We start from the raw sequence: 21,119 nt of genomic DNA on the forward strand, positions 1-21,119 counted from the left end.
ATATGCTGGATTACGTTGATTGATTTGCGAATGTTGAACCAGCCTTGCATCCCAGGGATGAAGCCCACTTGATCATGGTGGATAAGCTTTTTGATGTGCTGCTGAATCCGGTTTGCCAGTATTTTATTGAGGATTTTTGCATCGATGATCATCAGGGAGATTGGTCTAAAATTCTTTTTTGTTGTGTCTCTGCCAGGCTGGTATCAGGAAGATGTTGGCCTCATAAAATGAGTTAGGGAGGATTCCCTCTTTTTCTATTGATTGGAATAGTTTCAGAAGGAATGGCACCAGCTCCTCCTTGTACCTCTGGTAGAATTCAGCTGTGAATCCATCTGGTCCTGGGCTTTTTTTGGTGGGTAGGCTATTAATTGTTGCCTCAATTTCAGAGCCTGCTATTGGTCTATTCAGGGATTCAACTTCTTCCTGGTTTAGTCTTGGGAGAGTGTACGTGTCCAGGAAATTATCCATTTCTTCTAGATTTTCTAGTTGATTTGCGTAGAGGTGTTTATAGTATTCTCTGATGGTAGTTTGTATTTCTGTGGGGTCGGTGGTGATATCCCCTTTATCATTTTTTGTTGCGTCTATTTGATTCCTCTCTCTTTTCTTCTTTATTAGCCTTGCTAGCTAACGAGCTGTGTCATTTGAAAGTCACCTCGCATCTCTGGTCATCAGTTTCCTCCTCTGAGACAGGAGGTGTCTAGACTCTACCCCTCCAGCTCCTCCAGGGCCTTCCCAACAGATTCTGTTCCAGGCTGTCCCTCCTCCTAGCACTGCAACGACACTCCTTCGAACACATCCAGGTGGGCGCCAGGGCTGCGCTGGTCACTGCCACCTGGTGGATACAGCCTGTGCTCAGGCTCCAGGGCACGAGCAGTTCCAGGACAGTGGCAGGACAAATGCCGAAGGAAGTGATGGCAGGCAGGGCTTGGGTGAGGGAGGGAGGGATGGGCAGGTGGTGCACAGGGGATTTCTAGGGCGATGAAACTGCTCTGCATGAGAGTGTAATAGTGGACACACAACATCACACACACAACATCACACATTTGTCAAAACCCACAGAATGTACAACACCAAGAGTGAGCCCTAAGGTCGACTATGGACTTCGATTAATAGGAAGGTATCAATAGAAGCTCAATGGTAACAGACGTGCCACCATAATGCAAGACACGAACAACAGGAGAAATTGGCATGGGGACTGCAGGGTCAGGGAGGGGCAGATGGGCACCCTCTGTACTTTCTGCTCCATTGTTCTGTAAACCTAAAACTGCTCAGAAGTAAAATCCACTAAATTTTTAAAAAGCAATAGCAGCAAATGGCCAGGGATGGCCTCAGTTTCATCTGCCCATCAACTGCCCATCATGCCAGGCCCGTACCACCCACCCAGCTCCTCGGAGACGCTGAAGGTCATAGGTTCACCAGGAAACGGGAGCTGGAGAGGTCAATTCTTCCTGTGTCCATGGCTTCAGGTCCTTCTAGAACACAGAGGAAGGTGCATGTCATGCTCCCAGGCTCAGGGTCAGAAGATCAGTGGGATCCGGTCTGAGGCTCAGCGCTCAGACCAAGAAGATAAATGAGATTAGAGACACTCGGAGATGAAACACCTTGCTGGGGCTGGGCAGCAAGGAAGCCGGGAGAAGGGTCTGAGAACCCAGGTCCCCATCTCTCAGGCCCAGGCCCTTGGCCCCCCAGGCTGGGACAATGACGACCAAGTACAGAGGGCCCCAGATGGAGGCCAGGGACCAGCTGCAGGCACCAGGTGGCCTCAGAATGTCTGGGGCTAGAGGACCCCTCACAGGGCTCACTGGGCAGCTGGTTCTTTGCGGGAGACCACGTGGTGCAGAAAAGCTTGAGTTTCTTGGTTGGGGATTCAAGGCTGCAAACCATGGCGCTAATGAACCTAAACAAGGGAATTTGCTAGATTTTCTTATTTTTTGGTGTTTTGTTGCCAAGAAACTCATTCTGTTTTAGAGGGGCTTGTTACATAAGGAGGAGAGGGAAGAAAACTGCTGAGATGTGAGGCCAGAGTCACCAGAGGAGGAGAGACTTCCAGATCAGCTGCTGCGCCAGCGGGGAGTCAGGTACAAAAAACAGGGGGTTGTTTGTGGCTTTGTTTTTCCAAAAAAAGGAAAAGCAAAAAGCCTGCATCTCATGTCCTAGGAATGGGGTTAAAAGTCATCATCTCTTAGGACAGAGTTTGGACCCCTCCGTGAGCAGGGCCTGGTCACTGAGGTGTCCCTGACTCTTGTCCTGTGTGCAGGATGCAGTCCCCGTGCAGCCCAGGCCTCTCTGCAGGGCCTGGTGGCTGCTGAGAGGCAGGAGGAAACCCCTGAGTGTGGCCTCCGCGTGTGTCACCTACATCTGTCAGAAGGGTTTGGAAACTTTCTTTCTCATGGAGAAAGCGCAGAAGGTTCTGGGTCAGATCCTGGAGGACATCCCTAGAGCCAGAGGACCATCCCCTTTGTGTAGTTCATCCCCGGCACTGCCACAGCTTCTGGCTTCACTCTTGGTTCTCACCAGCGGATCCTGGAAGCCCCCTGGATCATGAACCTCTCTGCCCTTTGCACTCATGAGGCCCAGGGACACCTCCCCTTGCTTGTACAACACGAGGCTGCCCCGTCCCAGGTCTTTGTACCCAAAGTGAGTGGACTCTGACCTTCCAGATGGCCAAGGGTGCCAACATTTCCCAAAGACCTGTTTTCAAATGAATCTGGGAGACAGCCTTTGGAGAGGTCCATGAAGAAGAAAGGGGAACTCCACAGGTGGAGGGAAACCGAAGCTACCTGGGGGATACTCCCCGCAGCCCACCTGGCCCCCTCTTACTCTGCACTGCCCTATTTTCAAGGCTTAAAGGGCAGAGTCAAGAGATCACAGTAGGTCAGTTCTCCCCAGGCTACCTGCGTGTCCAGCCTGGAGAAAGGAATGAACATTGAACACTGGGCTGGGCTTTTGCTGGGTTGGTGAGAAGTGGCATCTGTGTAACCCAAATTGACATTTGTTTTCTTTAGTCTGTGGTGTTCCATCGCAGCACAGAGTTGGCACTTGAGGTAGCATCGTGTGAACTGCTTCTCAAACTGCAAGTAGGACATAGGTCATAAAACCCACTGAGGACACACAGGGTTTGCTGCGGCTGCTGTTCATGGAACAAAACCAGAGCTCCAGGAGTTTTCTGGGAGGTGAATATCCAATAGGTCATGATGTGAAGTTCCTCGTGTGGCTGTCAAAGTCTGAAAGCTGTTGCGGAAGCAGCTCAAGGCATGGCGGGCACGGGGGCTCCATGGCGTGAGTGGTCCTCAGGACAGCCACTAGGAATGTGGTCCCTCCCTGCGTACATATGCTGTCTCCTGTTGAGTGGGTGAATCTGTTCTTCCATCCTTGAGTTTGGGTAGCTGTGCTCAACAGAAACGCAGCAGAAACCACACCAGCTGACTTCTGGGTTAGGTGAGAAGGAACCTCGCAGTTCCTCCTGGATCTCTTGTAATGTCTGCCATGGGTAAAACCAGCTGCCACGTTAGGAATCTGCACCAAGACCACCATGTTATCAGGAAGCTCAAGCCAGCCACATGGAGAGGCCGCACGGATGGAGGAAGAGCTGCACAGCCAGCCCAGGGGCCCAATATGAGAGTGAAGGAGCCTCTAGGATGAGCCAGGCTCAGCCGCCACCTGACTTTTCAAATAGGAGAAACCCCCAGTGAGAACTCAGCTGAGCCAGATGACCCCTAAATCCATGAAAGATGATTTCAAATCATATTTTTAAGTTTTGGGGTGGTTTGCTATGTAGCAATAGGTGATCTTGTGACTATGTAACCCTGGAAAGTTACTTCATTTCTCTGTTTTTTAATCTAAAAGCTGGGAATCATAGGAGTTCCTACTGGAAAATGAGTTAGCATATAGAAGTATAGAAACACATATGAGTTAACGAAGACATGGCTGTGATGCCTGGGACTCATCTGGAAAACATGAGTTATCACTTTAAAATACTTCGCTGAGTTTAGGGGCAACATGCTATAATTCCTGAACCCTGGGATCCCACAGAGGCTTCCTTCTCAGAGATTTGATGAGAGGAAAGAGGCAGATTCCACCTTACCCTCAGGTTTGCCAAGATCCTTCCCCAATGTACAAGTGAAAGGAAGCTCAGGAAGGCAGAATGAAGGGACACATCAAATCCTTGGTGACAGTTTGGGACAGGCCGGGCACAGTGGCTCTTGCCTATAGTCCAAGCACTTTGGGAGGCCGAGGCGGGCTGATCACCTGAGGTCAGGAGTTCTAGACCCGCCTGGCCAACCTTGTCTCTACTAAAAATACAAAAATTAGCTGGGCGTGGTGGTGGCCGCCTGTAGTCCCAGTTACTCGGGAGTCTGAGGCAGGAGAATCGCTTGAACCCGGGAGGTGGAGGTTGCAGTGAGCCGAGATCGCGCCATTGCACTCCAGCCCGGGCGACAGAGCGAGACTCCATCTCAACAACTACAACAACGAGAAACAGTTTGGGACAGAGAAAAATCCCTGTAAACTTCAAGCCTTTTGGGGTGCTCTCGGGTGAGCTCCTAAATTGCTCAAGGGCTAACTTCCTCATTTATTATTAAAAGAAAAAAGAAAAAGGCAGAGGCCAGTGATGAAGGCTGGCGATTTCTGGTCTAGGGTGAGAGATAACCGAAAGTAACAATGGAAGGTCTCGCAGTGCTCAAGGAGTGGAAAGGAAATTGCACATTTCACCCGTGACTGCATAGGCAAACGAGAACAGCAAGTCTCTGCTTTCAGCTGGAATGTTATCAACTTCGGTCACGCTGATTATCTCATGCTGATCAGGAAGCCTGGTACCAGGAGTGAGTGACTAAATGAAGAAATTACTAATTAACAAATGCTTGGGTGGACAATCTTTCAAAACTTAGGATCAATGGAAGGAGAGAGGAGTCTTGGGAGGATTTTTAAAATATGCCAGAACTGGCTGGGTACAGTGGCTCACACCTGTAACCCGAGGACTTTGAGGCTGAGGCAGGTGGATCACCTGAGCTCAGGAGTTCAAGACCAGCCTGGGCAACATGGTGAAACCCCATCTCTACTAAAACAACAAAAGGTAAGCCGGGCATGGTGGTGCATGCTGAAGTCCCAGCTACTCAGGAGGCTGAAGCACGAGAATCGCTTAAACCTGGGAGATGGAGGTTGAAGTGAGCCGAGATTGCACCATTGCACTCCAGCCTTGGAAAAAAACAAAACAAAAAGCCAAGGCTCCTAATGTACTCATTTAAACATCACTTGTGTCCACACTGGGTTCGGAATTGTGCTGGGCATGGGATATACAAACGTAAGACATGGACCCACCCTCAAGTCTTAAGGTGGAGGTGGGGGAGGGCAGAGGCTGTAAAGGGTCAGAGGGACCTTCTGGAGCGGCCGAAATGTTCCAGATCACACCGTGGCGGTGGTCACATGACTGTGCACATTTACGACAATGCACCTAATTGTATACTGTCAATCGAGGGGCATTATATGTAAATTATACCTCAATAAAGCTGACCAAAAAGTAGCCAGTCAACTACCACAGACCCATGGGGTAGGGAAAGAAAAACAAGCAATCTACAGAACGTGGGAAAATGCCTATATTAAGAATCCTGGAATACTCCATGTGCTTTTTCATGCAGTGGGAGCGGAATTTTCAGGAAGCAGCTGTGCTGTGGGTGATAGTCACACTTTATTCTCTAAAACTCTCCTGTTTCAATTGGCCTCTTGGTGCCAAAGCACCATGGCGTGTTACACCTATCAGATCGGGCACAGTGCCCCTTCTTCCCAACCTGTGATCTGAAATGGCCAGCACTGCGCCTTCCAGAACCCAGCTTAGATGCACGGTTGCCACGGAGGCAGGAAGAATGATTTGTTCGCCACCAGAAGCCCAGTTTCTCCAACAGGTAAGTCCCAGCAGGTGTGATGTCCCAAACCTACACAACCGTTTCCACTGCCTATTCCCGGGCCCCTCACTTGGGTCAGGGCAGCATTTCAAAGGAAGCCAAGAGAGAGAACTTGTGCATCCAAACCCTTCTCTGACTTGGCGGGTTATTGGATTAGCTACTCTCCGAAGAAGACCCAAAAGGCCTACAGGAGAGAAGAGATAAATCTGGATGCGGTGGAGACGACGGCCAAACAGAAAAATCACTTGGTGAAGAAAAGTCGGCGGAAGCCTGTAGTGGGAACCCGGGACACGAGGGAAGGGCCTGGAGGAGGGAAGGGCCTGGAGCCATAATTTCCGAACCCCTCCCTACAAACTATGCCTTCCCTCTGCCCAGGTAAGTACAGGGACCGCCCTGCAGCAAGAAGACAGCGGATATTTAAACGTGAGGAACTCTGGCCACAGTGGGCTGGGCTCCCCACCCATCACCTAGTGTCCTCACTCACTGCACTCCAGACTTTGTCAAAGTGGTGGCAACTGAGTCCAGCGCCAGAGATTGGGTGATGCTCAGGTTGATTTCATTGTCAAGTGCATCTGGCAGGACTCTAGTTTGTTGACAGTATTCCAGACAAGGTGTAGCTGGCTGAACTGCAGTGCCCTGGCATTTGGGATCGTTGGGATCATCATGCTCTGCAGATTCTTTTTTTTTTTTTTTTTTTTTTTAATTGCACAAGGATTTACTTATCTCTCTTCATAGGTGAAACTGATTCGGTGGGAAACTGCTAGACTCAATGACCAATTGGACTGTAGGCAAGAAGGCCAATGATCTTGCTCTTCAGATAAAAGAACAGCAGGGAAACAGGAGGCCTCTCTCCTGCAAAGCCAGTCTGAAGTGCACACAAGGCACAGCTGAGTGCCTGGTGACGCGCATTCAGCAGGTGGGCAAGACCCAGGAATGTGTGCTGTAACAAGGGAGTCTAGTGCAGGTTGCGGGGAATTTGGAGAAACACGAGGGGCCCTGGGCCACCCATTGACATCTTTTCTCCCCACTCAGGAGAAAGTAGGGAGATGGTTTTCATAGATCAAGTCAGGCTTTGAGAAGGTGAACGGGGAAAAAAAAAAAGAAGCCTCAGAAAGCCCCTCCCAAGACTCTCCTCAGAGGCGAACCACGACAGATGGCCGCGCGGCCTGAGGCTCGGCCTCCAGGCAGCCAGGGAAGAGCAGCTGCAAGTCCTGCAGCCTGTGAGACCCCCGAGGGGCCTGGGCCAGCATCCAAGGCTATCCTAAGCCTTGGCTATCCTAACGCCCCAGTGGGGCTCTTAAAGGTCCTCACGCCCAGGCCCAGACCCAGGCCTGCTGGGAGCACAACTCTCTCCCGCGCTCCCCGCCATCCACTCCAGGGCCACCCTTCCTTCCAGTCTTCCCCGTGGAGTTCGTGTTGGAAGATGCCAGTGAGCACGTCTCAGGGCTCTACGCCTTGCGCAGATGAGTGTGGGGTGACTCAGAGGGAGGGGGTGGTGGCAGATGCCTACAGCTGGCTCCCAGCCAGGCTTGGCCATCCTGCATAAATGCCTGGCTTGGGTCTTGGCCTAACATTAAGGGCAAATCCCAAGAGGGGCGAGTGGGCTTCTCGAATCTGAACAATTCTGCTTTCAAAACAGGTGAATCCCTAGGCCAGCCTAGCCCTTCCCTCATACCCCTACCCCGAGATGGGTGCAGAATCAGCAGCGGGGATCATCCAGAAACTCTCGCATTCCACAGCAGGTGTCAGAATGGGCCTCATTCCAGGGTCATGGTGGCCGCTCTACCTGGCGAGCTTCGAGGGGACTCTGGCGGGCCCTCACTGCAGGGTCCTCCCACCGGTCTTCTCAGCACAGGAACGTTGCCTTCACATTGGTCTTCTGTTAAAAGCATGTCATTCCTGCTTGCTCTTCAGATGCAAACACCCACTCCAAGGATACTCCAGGTTCCCCGCCAGCTCACTCAACTCTGACGTGGCAGCGCTGACCGGGCTGAGCCCAAATCAAGCACCGTTTATCAGGGGGAAGCTCCGTTATCCAGAAAGCTCACCTTCGAAGAGCTACCTATTTCCTGCCAGAGTTGTGGCGGGAAGGCCTTAGGTACTAGAAAACCTCGGGGAATCTGGGGAATAGCAGTTAAAGGTTATCATTCTTACCTATTTGTTTGGATACGTAGTAATCACCCTTCAGATGCTTATTGGTGAAAATATTTCTAAAAGTGTCTCTGCACATTTCCCGGCTTTGATGAATGGAACGGGAGGGCAGGATCTAATCATCTGATGGCTACGGTTTCGGGAGAGTGCCAGAGCCTCCAGGTCAGCCACCCTGGAGCCACAGGCAGGGTACGAGCCACAGCAATGGGCCCCGAGAAAGAGCCCCACACCTACCACGGTCCACGGAAGGTGCTGCTCACTGGCCCCAGGTTACCTGGAGTCTTGTGCACTCTCTTTACACCAAGTGAAGATAATATTTTGTTTCCTTCCCACTTTTTCGCTAACACAAGCCACCCCAGTTCTCCCTTCTGACAACACGCAAGTGGACCCTAGACCTTCTAGAAAAGCCTTAGAGCACCCCCAAATGCTCACATTTGTCAGCTGCAATTCCACCCCCAGTTAAAACACGATTCTGAATGTGACTTGGCCAACGCAGCTTGCAAAGCAAGAACATCTTCATTTAAGGTCGAAAACATCAGCTGTTTGGGTTGTGAGAAAAGAAAAGCCCACAAGGTTTCAGAGGCTTGGTGCTGCTTCTCGTTGTCCTCAGCTCCTGATTCTGCAGCTGGTTCTGTCTCCGAGCACCAGCAAAACCCCGTCCTAGGAGCCCCCAGACTCTAAGAGCCCATGACCAAAAAGGAAAGGAAAGCCAAGTTGGGGAAGAACAGGGGCCCCCAACTCCACAGCCCTCCACTCTGCCCAGAGGGCCCGCCCTGGGCTGCCTGGAACCCCCTAAAGTTGCCACCCTCACAACACAGCAGTGGGGCAACTCCTGGCAGCGCCTGCAGCCCATGGGCTGCTCTGTCCCCGCAGCCCCGCCGAGCGTCTGTTATCTTATTTACTGGAATCTGCACAGCCAGGCTCTAGCTTGCTGGTGACTAAGGAGCTGCAGCCATTATCACCAGGCAGATGGCAGACTCCCTAAAAGCAGACATTAAACAATAAAATGCCACCACATACCTTGCCCACAAAATAAAATCAAAACAAACACCTAAGTCTGGCTTTGCTTTTCTTCTGCTCTCTCCCTACCTCCCCTGTGCCAGAGCACAGGGGGAGAGGTGCACGGGGTACCGAGGAGGAGATTTATGATCGAGGAAGACCATATGGACATGCCCAGTGACCTGCAGAAGGTGGCAGTAGCAGAACCACCATGGGACCCCAGGTGGCGGAGAGGGCAGACCCTGTCCATGTGTGACAGGTGGGGCAGAACCACCAGCTAGGACAGATGGGATTGGAGCAGCAAGGGAACTACAGGGACCCTGCGGAACCCAGAGCCCTCTGGCCCTGGTCGCCTGATGAATAATCAAAGTGCTAAGACCTGGAGAATTCCACCAAAAACTCAGTTGCTCCCACTGCTTTAGAAGGTGTTCTGCTGGGTTCTGCCAGGACAGGCCACAGCTGAAGGCTCACCTGAAGAAAGGGACCTCCTATTTATTAAGCATCTATTATGTGCTGGCAGCTGCCCCCTAGTCCTGTGAGGCAGGTACTGTCTCCATTCTTAGAAGAAAAATCAGGCTCAGGAGAAGGAAATGATTTGCCCATGGTAGCCAGGGGGTGAACAGCAGAATGCTCTGCCAGGCCCAGGCCACGAGGCCTCTGGGGTGAAGAAGGAACACCCCCCAGTTCTTGGGGCCAAGGCCTCTGGAGTGAAGAAGGAACACCCCCAGTTCTTGGGCATCACGTGCTTTTGATTCCATTCTATTTTTCTCTTAACTCAGATTTTAGTAATTGAGTCTAGAGCTTTGCAGTCTCACATTAAACCCTTTTAGGACTCCAGGGTCTTAACTCACACTTTTGGGAAGGATGTTTGGTTCAGGCTGATGAAAGGCTTGGCTGGAAAGTGGGCAGAGCTGACAGGTGTGCACGGCTGATGACAGGTCAGTGCACTGTCCCACTGGTGCCGGGCTGCTAAGGCCTCAGGACAAGTCTGCCCACTAGGAAGGGAGGGAAGGTATCAAACCCTGAACGAGCCACTTGCCTGTGGTTCCAACCTAGGTTTCCTGCTAAGTCACCAGCCCCCGACAAGAGCTAAAGGCAAGTTTTCACTACCAGACAATTTGCCATGTGGCTCATAAGTGCAGTCGGAGGGACAACTTTGGCGTTGTCTGAGGGCCTGAGTTTGAGCTCCAGTTTGCCATTTACTGGTTATGCAATCTCAGTACATTATTCAAATTCATGGAGCCTCAATTTCCTTGTATAAAAGGGAAATCTCCCAGGATCATCATGAAAATTATAATAATTAACATTCATGAAATTGCCACACATGGTGCCAGATGCCTAATCAATCAATAAATATTTACCAAAATATGCAATACAGACAGCTAACAGCAGTGCAAGAGGTATCGTGGAGACAGATCCTTCTAAGAAAATAAGACCCCTACCTGACTGCATTAGGATTCATCAATTGAATCTACCGACAAGAACTGAACACAACTTAATACAAAGTAATGCATAAAAGTACAGGCATTCACCTTTGTTAGGCCCGGGCTGAGTCTGAGAGGAGGTAAGGGGGTTTGTTAGAAGGGGGTGTGGTGAGACTGGTCTGTGGGGCATCTCGTGGGAGGAGGGACCTGAATACTTTTTTTTTTCTTTTTTTTTTTGAGATGGAGTCTCGCTCGGTTGCCCAGGCTAGAGTGCAGTGGCGCAATCTTGGCTCACTACAAGCTCCGCTTCCCAGGTTCACGCCATTCTCCTGCCTCAGCCTCCCGAGTAGCTGGGACTACAGGTGCCTGCCACCACGCCCAGATAATTTTTTTGTAGTCGAGACAGGGTTTCACCATGTCAGCCAGGATGGTCTCGATCTCCTGACCTTGTGATCCACCCGCCTCGTCCTCCCAAAGTGCTGGGATTACAGGCGTGAACCACCACGCCTGGCCAGGACCTGAATACTTTTAAAGGAAGAAAAAGATCAATAGTTTGAAAGAGCGCTGTGAGGGAGTTGGATAAATCCAAGATGGATTCTATTAGTTAACAGCTGAGCTGAAAGAATAACACAAAATTAGAACCCGCAGTTCCAATGACCCCTGGTTATCCAACACTATCAAGTGAGGAGGTCAAGCATCTTCCTCTTGTTGGAAAGGCCAGTGCCTGGGACACAGGACTCAAGAGTTTGTTCTGCTAGAGTGCTGATGTTTAATTTCACCCTGGGACAGGACCTGAAGAGAAGCCAGAGCTGGGATAACAAACACAAAGACCAGGCTTAGGGACTGGGTCCACCCAACCTCAGTCCACCAGCCTCCATTCCCCTCCACCACCCACCCCACTCCCGACTTCAAAAGACCAGGCTGGACCGCAGGACACCTGGCTTCTCTTTCCAGCTGAATCCCTTTGTGACTTTAGGCAAAGAAGATTAAATATTTTAGATTTTCAATTATATTCACTGAATTTAACCACTGAACCCTCAGTTTCCTCTTTATAAGTGTGTGCCTCTCAAGGTCTACTACTGCTGGGCTGAAAAAAAACCACCTGAGATTTCTCTAGTCCTTGGAAGTTTCCATGCAAGCTGGGGAAGCAGTTGGAAGGTGAGAAGCCCCCAGACCTAAGAGGCCTACGGTGAGGCCTCTCTGGGGAGTCAGAGCCTGCCCAGGGCGTGTGGAGCCCCAGGGTGCCGGCTTACTCTGATTGCATCCCAGGGAGCTTCCCCCTCTCACTTACTCTCACCTATTCACACCTAGCAGTCCCCGAATTCTCAATTTATGTTTTGGGGCCTCCTGCCTGCATCCTGGTTGTATCCCTAGGCCTCTCCCCATCTTCCAGCACCTACAATCCGTCACGCCGTCAACGCTGGATTCCCTGCTAGCTCAGGCTTCGGTTGTTTACTATCACCTTTGCTCTCCACCTGGGTTGAAAATTCAGATGCACAGAATCAAGCCTCCCCCCCAGGAGGAGGGTCGAGTGACCCCTAGGTCACTCCCAATCACCAGGACTCAAGGACCCTGAATCACAGACTTGAAGCAGACAGACAGCCTCTGGCTTATGGAAGGCGATTGTAAGGAATGAAAAAAAAAAAAAAAAAAAAAAGGACATGGCTCACTCAAAGTGCCATGCATCAATGTCAGTGGAGGGCGAGAAGAGGGATACTGGGTGAGCTCCGAATCTAGCACTTTCCAGCCCGCAGCTCTACTTGTTGCTGCAAATTCACTCAACAGTTAGGGTTTCTGGTTCCCAGCCTCCCCCTCCTCCTCTCCACCAGACAGTGCAGACGGCCCACGGTTCAGTCATTGAGGAGGCCATCTACCATCTTCTCTTCCTTCCCTTCCTCTCACCACCCCCCCCTCCCATCTGCTTTTTCAGTGGACTCCCCACAACTTCAGCAAGCAACAAGTAAGCTGTTGGGCTCCACGATCTGCAGGAGGCCAAGATACCCTTCAATGTCTACGGGGTCAAGAGAGTCCCCAGAAAATGGTGGGCCACCCCCAAAGCCCCCACATCACCCCCAGTCTTTTCCGTTTGGGCCAAATGTAATAAGTGATGGCTCAGGAAAGGCAAGGCCTGGCCGAGAATGACAACTTCATTAAGATTTCAGCTCCAGTAAGGGGAATTCAAGCCAGGGTGGGAAGGCAGGGAGGAGACCCGGTGCCCAGGACCCAGTGTGTGCAGCAGCTCTGCTGAGCCTGGCAGCCTGGCAGGGGAGGAGAGACAGACTCAGAGAGGGATGGAGCTGAACACGCCCACACACGTACCACCTTCACTAGTGATGCTCTTTAAATCACCAAGAAAAAGTTATGTAAGGAGAAAACATACAGCTGCCGTGGAGAGAAGGAACATTTTGTTCAGCCTTGGGGTATCTGATTTAATAAGAGGCTCGTGGAGAACAAAGCCACAATTCAGCATCAGTCTTGCACACCAAGGAGACAAAGCATCGTGAGGGGAAAAGCACACACCCAGGGATGCACAATCACCACGCATTTAGAAAGCCAGCTCCCGCAGGTCTGCTTACTCAGCCCCAAGGGGTCCTGGAGGTCCTCTCTTCCAGATGTTAAGAAGCAGTGCAGGCTTGTAAGCTGCTGGATGGCAGGATGCGAGTGGCGGGGACGGGCGGCACTCCCAGCTCTGACAAATCCTGCTGCTTCACTCCAAAGGCCCATCAGAGAAGGGGTTTCCCAGCCCCTTCAGCACAGGCAGTTTCTAGGGTTCGGCTGTGCTCTGAGCCGCTGCCACTGCATGTCTGCAACAGATGGGGACTGGGGCTGGGTGTGTTCCCAGTCCCCAAGGCAGCGCAACAAGCGGCTGGCAGACAGCATGGGCTGGCCTAAGACAGCACAGGCAGCGGTCTTGGTGGCTGGAGCTGGTTTGCTGCTCAAAATGCAGGCAGAGCTCGGGCAGATTCCCTCATTGATGGGACTGCAGCAGACTGTCATTCCCACCTGTGTCAGGGGCTGCTGGGGAGGAAACTCCTTACCACACGGCAAGCCAGCAGGAGGGAGGGCTGGACCAGAGCTTTTAAAAAGACAGGCAGCAGGATGGAGGGAGGCAGGAGCAGAGGCCGATGATGCAGCAGTGGACAGCTCTGGGCTCTAGGGCCTCTGGCCAGCACAACCCCTGCACTGTTCCCATCTAACTTCAGGCAAAGGCTTCAGAAATCTGAACTCCCTGGGGAGTCCTGTCCTCGGAGTATAAAGAATGAGGGTTTCTCCCCACTCTGGCCAGAAGGATGGGTGAGGCTTTCCAAAAGGCTCTGCCAGTGAAGTCCCCATCTACAATTCATTCCCCCAACTCCAACCAGACGGCCTACAGACATCATCCAGGAGACAACATGGTCTCTGCCCGTATCAGCCATGTCTCTGGTTTTCTATATTCTGATGCTTTGATACCTGGCGCCTTGCTGATCCTGGAGGGACTGCGCTCCCACGGCTGGGCAATTCCTGGAGATAGGAAGAAACTCACCTGTGAGCTTGCTTTTGCTATGCAAGCCAACCCACACAGACCCCCTCCTCGCCTCCTCCTGGGGGCTCTCACACCCTGGGCCACCACCCACTACCCTAATCACCACAGGGCAGGTACCAGACAGCTAGGGACAGCCCCTGTACCCACAGTCCCCTAAAATTCTTCACAGAAACCACAATAAAGGCTCTTGCCCGCATCTCCCTCTTGCTCCCTCCGCCTCCTGCCCAACCCCGGTGCTTCCCCACGCGGCAGTGGTGTGCCAAGCCTCCTGCTTCCAGGGATCTGTCAGCATCATCAGTTCCTTCCTTTGTGACACTCATTCCTGAGTCTGCATATCTTCCTGTACCTGATTACAACAAATCCCAGGTGACCTGAAAACAGGCTCTAAGGATGTACAAGCTGGTGGGGCAGAAAATGAGCTTGAATTGTTAGGAGAAAATGAGGGTCCCCATTTCAGAACCCCACCATGTCCCTCATTAAATAAAACTTGCTCAAGACTTGAACTTCTCAGCAGTGGAGGAATTGCTTCCAAAGATATCAAGTGACCTGTTCCTGCAGGTATTCAAGACAAGGAGGCTTCTTCCACGAGCTTATGACTCAAAGGCAAATGTGTTATTCAGGTAAGGGTGATGGCAGCACAAGGTGGAAAAAGATTAATGTGGATGATATATGCAGGAAGGCTTCCGAGAGGGGACAGAAGGACGTTGCATGGCCGTCTACTAAGACTCATGGACAAAAAGGCAGCTGAGTCAGCTGGGACTTGGGGGGACTTCTATAAGGGTTGGAAGTCTGAAGCTTTCTTAAGGTCACTTTCAGCCCAGGAGGGTACCAGGCAGTCATGGTCCATCAGCTGTCCACCCGGAGACCTGACAAATCACAGGCCTGGAGCGCCATGGCCAGATAGCTCCAGGAACTCACAAGCCTGAGCTCTGGCGTCGCCTACCTCAGCAGGCCATTTTAAGCAGAAACTCTTTTTTTGTCTGTAGAATGAGCCATGTGTTATGTGATGTTCCTCAGGTCTCTTTCAGACCAGGGCACTAATATTCTGTGTCAACAAACCCAGTCCAAGTCCTGGCTCAGTCATTTCTCTGAACCTGAGGTCTTCCTCTGAAAAACCAAGCTGAGTGGAAATGCTTGCTCCGCACACCTCCCAGGGCTGCTGTTGGGACCATGGATGAACAAGCATCAGGACAGAAATAAGCATCATCTTGGGATGTGCGGGATTATTCTGGAACCAGAGGGCAGTGCTAGCATCAACCTGAGGTTTAGCAGAAAGCTGGCGCCATTTGGCGAAGCTCGAAGGGCCAAACCGCCTGCAGCCTGCGGCCAGCCCCATGGGCACTGATGCAAGTGGTTGACCAGAGATCCGGCCAATCTCAGTATTTTCTCCTGCTGGTTCTGGAACTAGCCTTGCTGGGTGAGCTGGGCCTGTTTTATTTTCTGTGTGCTTTATTCCAAAGCATACATACAAGCCTGAGGAAAAAAGCCTAATTGGTTTTGCTTGGAAAAGCTGGAAATGTCAGGGAAATGGGCACCGTCATCCAAAGGATTCAGAGGTTTGCTGCACTTGGAGACAAGCGTCTGAGAGTGACTTATGGGGTGTGATGACGCTGCAGTTCTCACGGCAGCAATTCCACGTCTCAGGGACTGGGATCATCCATTAGAGATTAAGGAACATAAACAACTCCGCTCCCGCTTGCAAGCTGCCCTCCGCAAACACGGTCACTGTCTTCACCTGCATTTCTCCTCGCTTCCAGAACCTCCACTGCACTCCGCATGCAGGTGGCTCTGAGCTTTCCACCTACTCTCCCTGGAGGGCAGAGTCAGCTGTGTCTTGAACAACAGAGCCCAGTAGATCACAGATCCTTAGCAAAGCCTGAAGACCATTTTGGTGCATCGGGCTGTTGTCAGAATCAGAAGTGGAAAGGAAATGCCTTCCTGAGGCACATCCCCTCTGACTCACCGCTCTAATTCATCCTCCTAAACTCTGTTTCTCAGGCATTACTCTTCGCACCAGACAAAGCAATAACAAAACAGAACCAGAAAACCTTCACTGGCTCCATGCCATCTACAGAACAAACCCCACTTCTTCAGCATGGGCTGCCAGGCCCACAGGAGCCTGGCCCATGGTCATCCTTCCACGCCTCCAAGCTTCCCAAGGCTGTCAGGCCTCATGGTCCCTGGGCCCCCCATGTAGGCACCCTCCTGACCCTAGAGCTTGGCATCCCTAGAAAGCCCAGCCCTACCCCTAAAAGCCCCTCCCTGGCACCTGTAGGTTATTACCAGGCCCCTCTCCTGGAACTCATTTTTTAAGTGTATTTTGAGTGCTGAGTATTTTACACATCCTATCTCAACCTGCACAAAATACCGTCTACTGAGGCCCAGAGAAGTGAAGTCACAAAGGTTACAGAACATACAAGTTGCAAAGCCAGGATTCGATCACAGTTATGTTCCCCTCCCCAGCCTGGCTCTGTACAGCACGTCCTGCAGGGCCACTGTCCCTTTATTCATTTTTGTTTATGTTTATCGTCTAGTTTTTCTGTGGCCCATGCTTGTTTATTACTCGCATAATTAAAAATAAGAGGAAGATGCTCACACACCGCAAGCTGAGAGTCCCCCTTTACAGGTCCGGCCTATAACATCCGAAATGAACAAAGTCTGCAGCAACACGGAGAGGATCAGGTACCACCTGAGTGTGCAGAAATGGGATACTGTCAAGTATGTCCTGATAGAGCCAGACACTGGGGCCTTATGATATTACATAACAAGTCAAAACAGTGACTTCAAAGAATTACAAATGGCAAATGTGACAGGAAAATCTCAAACGACACATGGTACTGCCTGAGCTGTGTAAGTGGCCTGGAAAACTAGCCATACATGAGCACACATGTGTAAAAGGCGTGTCTCCCAGCCCCACTCCCGAGCCCCCGAATAACAGTCCTGGGTTAGATTTCTCAGCATCCCAGAAATCTAGCACAAATCCTTGCCAAATCCCATGCCGCCCTCAGCCCTTCACCTAAAAGTCAAATGCTGCATGCCAAGCTTACGTCCCTGCGACGAGGCACTGCTGTGCAGGACTATACTGCTGCAGGCCTAGTGGCAACAGGAGCCCAGAACCCTGTGTCCACAGCCAATCTCGGCACCAGGCCAGCAGGGCAGCCTGCAGAGGGAGTATCTGTAAAAGGACTGATGGCAACTGCCCTGGGCAGAGACGCTGATCAATAAAGCCCATATTCTACCCCCCTTTTACGTGCCAATGTTGTCCCTGCCCTCATCGTCCTGCAAGATCTGTGCAGGGGAAAGCCAGAGGCCAGGGCAGTTGAAAGAAGAGGGAAACCCCTGGGGTCAAGGCCCAGCCTCATTGACCACACTTTTATTTCACTTAGGAGCCGGCAGCTGGGGATTCGGGGCATGAAATGGCACTGGCTGGGGCCAGCATTTGAGATTGACTGGGCCTGGTGGGATGTAGACGGTGTGGCATTTTACTTCGGAACCCCATTCCTACGACAGCTTGAGGCCAGTGCCCTGCACTCATGAACTCTACAATATGCCACGTCCTGTGGTTGCTTCTGAAATACCCCGATTGGGAACCAATGTGCCAAAGAGGGCTGCTCTGCGCCGTGAACATCCTTGTTGAAATCCACAGCAGAGGGCTTGTTAATCAGCTCCCTGGCAAAATGAGTGTTGTGCAGAGTGAGTCAGGAGGACGGCACAGGCTGCAGCCCCCTTGGATGAAGAGACAGAGAATCTGGCCGGCCCACAGCCCACCCAGCTGCAGCCCTGGTGACCTGGACGCTGTTGGTTTGCATCCTCCACCTCCACAGACCCAGCTGCTGCATCTGCGATTAGCTCGACCAGTCCTGCCCATCCTAACACCTCTGGGTCCTGCTCAGGGTGCATCTGCCAGAGGGCAGCATTGAGACTTCCTCTGAGCTACAAGAACAGGTTGGGCCTGCCGCCTAAAATCGCCTGTAGAGATTTGGCAAACCCTGCTCTAGGATTTCCTTTAGTTGTCACAGACCACCAGTCCCAAGGCTGTCAGGGGGACACCCAGCCTCACCCACCTCCGGTCGCTAGAGACCGCCAATATTTACCAAAGTAACCAGATGTTTGCTGAGCGGCTGAGCTGAGATGAGATTAGCTGAGAATAGTTTGCCACCCTGCCCCTCCCTGAGTAGCTCCATCCAGGCAGAACTAGTAGCTCTAAAGCTGCAGGATTGCAAAGACATTTGGAGTCATTAAGACCTTGTGTCCTGATTTTAATGGAGTGGAAACAAAAACAAACCAGCCCCCGCAAAGGATAACAGTTTCTCTATCTTTCAAGGCCAAGTTCTGAACACCTGAAGGTCTTGAGATACTTGGGCTACTGCCTGGAGCCTTATGGGTGAAAACCGCTCCCAGGTCACAGGGTCCCCTGAGCCTCAAATGTGGGATGGGGCCCCAGAGCCCTCCGTCCAAAGAAGAGCCATGTGTACTGAGTGTGCACACAGCTCCTGCGGTGGCTGACTTGGGTTCGGAGCGTGTCACCTGCCCAGTCAGGGACCCACCTGTACCCAATAAGCCAGCAGGTCTATAAATGCTAAGTCATATGTGACCAATCAGTTTAAGTGATGTGCCCAAGGTCACACGGCTGTGTCCTTAGAGGGCCAAGGCTAAGACCAGGTGCTCCTGATTTTATGCCAGCACCTGATAAGGAAGCGATAGGCCTATCCACTGGGAAACCAGCTGAGACTTTGTCCCGTGACCCCACAGTGACTTGTCTAACTCCAGTCTGAACAAGCCCAATGTGTGCAGGGAGCAGAAGTGAGAGGAGGAAGGACCCGACATTCATGCCGGCAGCTGGAACCTTTTTCTAAAAAATGGTGCATGCCAAAAGGAGTGGTGATGGGCTTAGCGTAAATTCAACAGGGACAGGCTTAAGCAGCTGTCAGAGCTTCAGTCCTTCCAAGGACTTCTCTGACCTCGCTCCTACCCCCATCACGATGACTCCGCCACACCCATTGCCGTGGGCTCCTTTGACTTCCATCATTTTGATGCTTGGGGCCTGGCCCCTGTGGCTCCTGCAGGAGACACTCTACTGAGAACACTGCTCCGTGGCCCGGCCCCTGTGGCTCCTGCAGGGCACACTCTACTCGGAACACCACTCTGTGGTCTCCAACTTCGCTTCTCCCACAGGGTCCACAGCCAGTCAAGGGAAGAGCTCCTCAGACCTGATAAGCAGGAGCCACTGTCTGGAGACAAGCGCCACCTTCAACAGAAAGCACTTGGCACTTGGGAAGCCCCATTTTCTTTCCTCTTCCATTTTTTAAACAACAATAAGCCGGGCTTCTCTCCTAACCCGGAGGCCCACCCTGCCCTAACAGCTCTCAGCGACCTATCGCCACTCCCACTCTGTGTCTAAGCACCCCCTCTCCAGGTCAATGGATACTTTGAGGAACCCCCCATGCCAGGTATCTGCCTCATGCTGCATTGCTAGGACCCAAGAAAAGTGGAAGAGCCTCCAACCTCACGGACCTCAGTCCTGGCCGGAAGGAAAGCTGTGGAGACAGGGAACAAGCAGGCTGAGGGTCCACACAGCATCGTGTGTGGCACGGACAGCAGCCACCACCATAGAAGTTTCCAGAAGGAAGGGGCTACTTTGGAAGAAAGTCTTAAAAAAGAACTTCATGAAAGGAGTAAGACTGAGGCTAAGATAAGCAAGATCAAGTAAAAATCAGAGGCACTGAAGGGTCCTTGCATTTTGTAAGGCCCTAGAGCATCCTCCTCTTTTGTTCCCTAGACACACTGCCAAGGCTCTGGAAAGCTCTAGAAGGTTCTGGAAGGCTCATGGCAACTCGATCTTTCTTTTAAGCTGGGAACCAGGATTGGGCCCAGGCTTGGCACTGGCAGAAGGCCGACAGGCTGTAGCACAAGCCCAGCTAGTCTCAGGCAGGTGCTCCAGGGCTGAACGCCTGTGACCTAAAACAGCTTCAATGGCACTGCTGAGCAGAAGGCCCCGGGCTGCCCAGGTGGTAGAAGGCCAAGCTGTCGTTTAGCATGCACAAGGCTCCCCAATTTAATGGAAATCAACAGAAACCACACTGGTGCACAAAACCAATTTTTTTCCACAAGTTGCCCTCTATAACGATGCCCCTAAGAAGCCCTCTCTGAGACACATTGGATTCCTTGTCCTGAGCATGCCACGAAGGAGAAAAATGCCTCCACTCGCCCTTTGAAGTGGATGCTCTTTCTCTACAGGTTCAAATCCCAGCTTTGCTTTGCCAGTGCTGGGACCTTGGCTAAGTCATTTAGCCTCTCTATGCCTCAGTTTCCCCATCTGTAAAGTGGGGTTGATAATTATGCCCACCCCACAGTTACTGAGGATTAAATCCATATGTATGTATGTACACGCACACACATACACACACGCACACATGTGTACATCTGTATGCTGAGTTTTACGGAGGCAAACGGGGCCTGGGAGCTGCTGGGAGCCAAGGATCTGGGAGGCACCCCAGTGCGGTCCAGTGCCGTGTGACTCAGGTGTCAGAGAAGCCCATTTAAGGAACTCACCCATGACAACTGCCACTGGGGAGAGATACAGAGACTCTGAACCTAAGGCAAGGTCGGAAATGGCAGAAAGTAAATCATAGAATGTTCCAGAAACAGACACCTGTAGCCTCCCCTGGGTGGGATGATGTTATGACCAGGACTGGGGCCAGAGCGCAACTGCCACCACCCCAGGAAGCCTCAAGCCCAGGAATGAGGTGGCGTCAGGAGGGCAGCAGGCCAGGGTGAAGGCCGGGGGTGACTTTACTGTCCCCAAGGCCTCCTTTAATCAACTGACTGAGCACCACGTACCCAGCGCTGCCTGGGTGAAGGCGCTGTGGGAGTGAAAAGGAGCGAAAGACAGGCGCGGCCCTGAGGAGGCGCTGAGCCAGTCTCGGGACAAGGCTGGCTCAAGTGGGTGGCCCAGGTCCAGGGGCTCCCTTGGGGCTGGGCTGCACAGCTGAGACTGTGAAAAGCTGAGGGCCAGGGGACGAGGGCAAGGCTGAGAGGAAGGGTGAGCCGGCCCTGCTGCCCAGGCTTGGGCACCTGAGGCAGCTGGCCTGTGAGATGGTGCTGCTTCCGGTGGTGGAAGGTGGA

At 52.0% G+C, this 21,119-nt stretch overlaps 2 protein-coding genes across 3 annotated transcripts in view; one reads left to right on the top strand and one right to left on the bottom strand.

Moving 5' to 3' along the window:
- The window catches only part of PRKAG2 (protein kinase AMP-activated non-catalytic subunit gamma 2), a 321,791-nt gene that overhangs the window by 249,107 nt on the left and 51,565 nt on the right, over positions 1-21,119 (bottom strand). The window lies entirely within an intron of this gene.
- On the top strand, positions 5,151-7,364 carry LOC113219715. The gene is given in 5 exon segments (XM_026447013.2): positions 5,151-5,204; positions 5,206-5,259; positions 5,261-5,299; positions 5,634-5,911; positions 7,187-7,364. Coding segments are annotated over 5 exon segments (603 nt in total).

The sequence above is a fragment of the Piliocolobus tephrosceles genome, chromosome 8, assembly GCF_002776525.5.
Source record: "Piliocolobus tephrosceles isolate RC106 chromosome 8, ASM277652v3, whole genome shotgun sequence".
Taxonomy (NCBI): Eukaryota; Metazoa; Chordata; class Mammalia; order Primates; family Cercopithecidae; genus Piliocolobus; species Piliocolobus tephrosceles.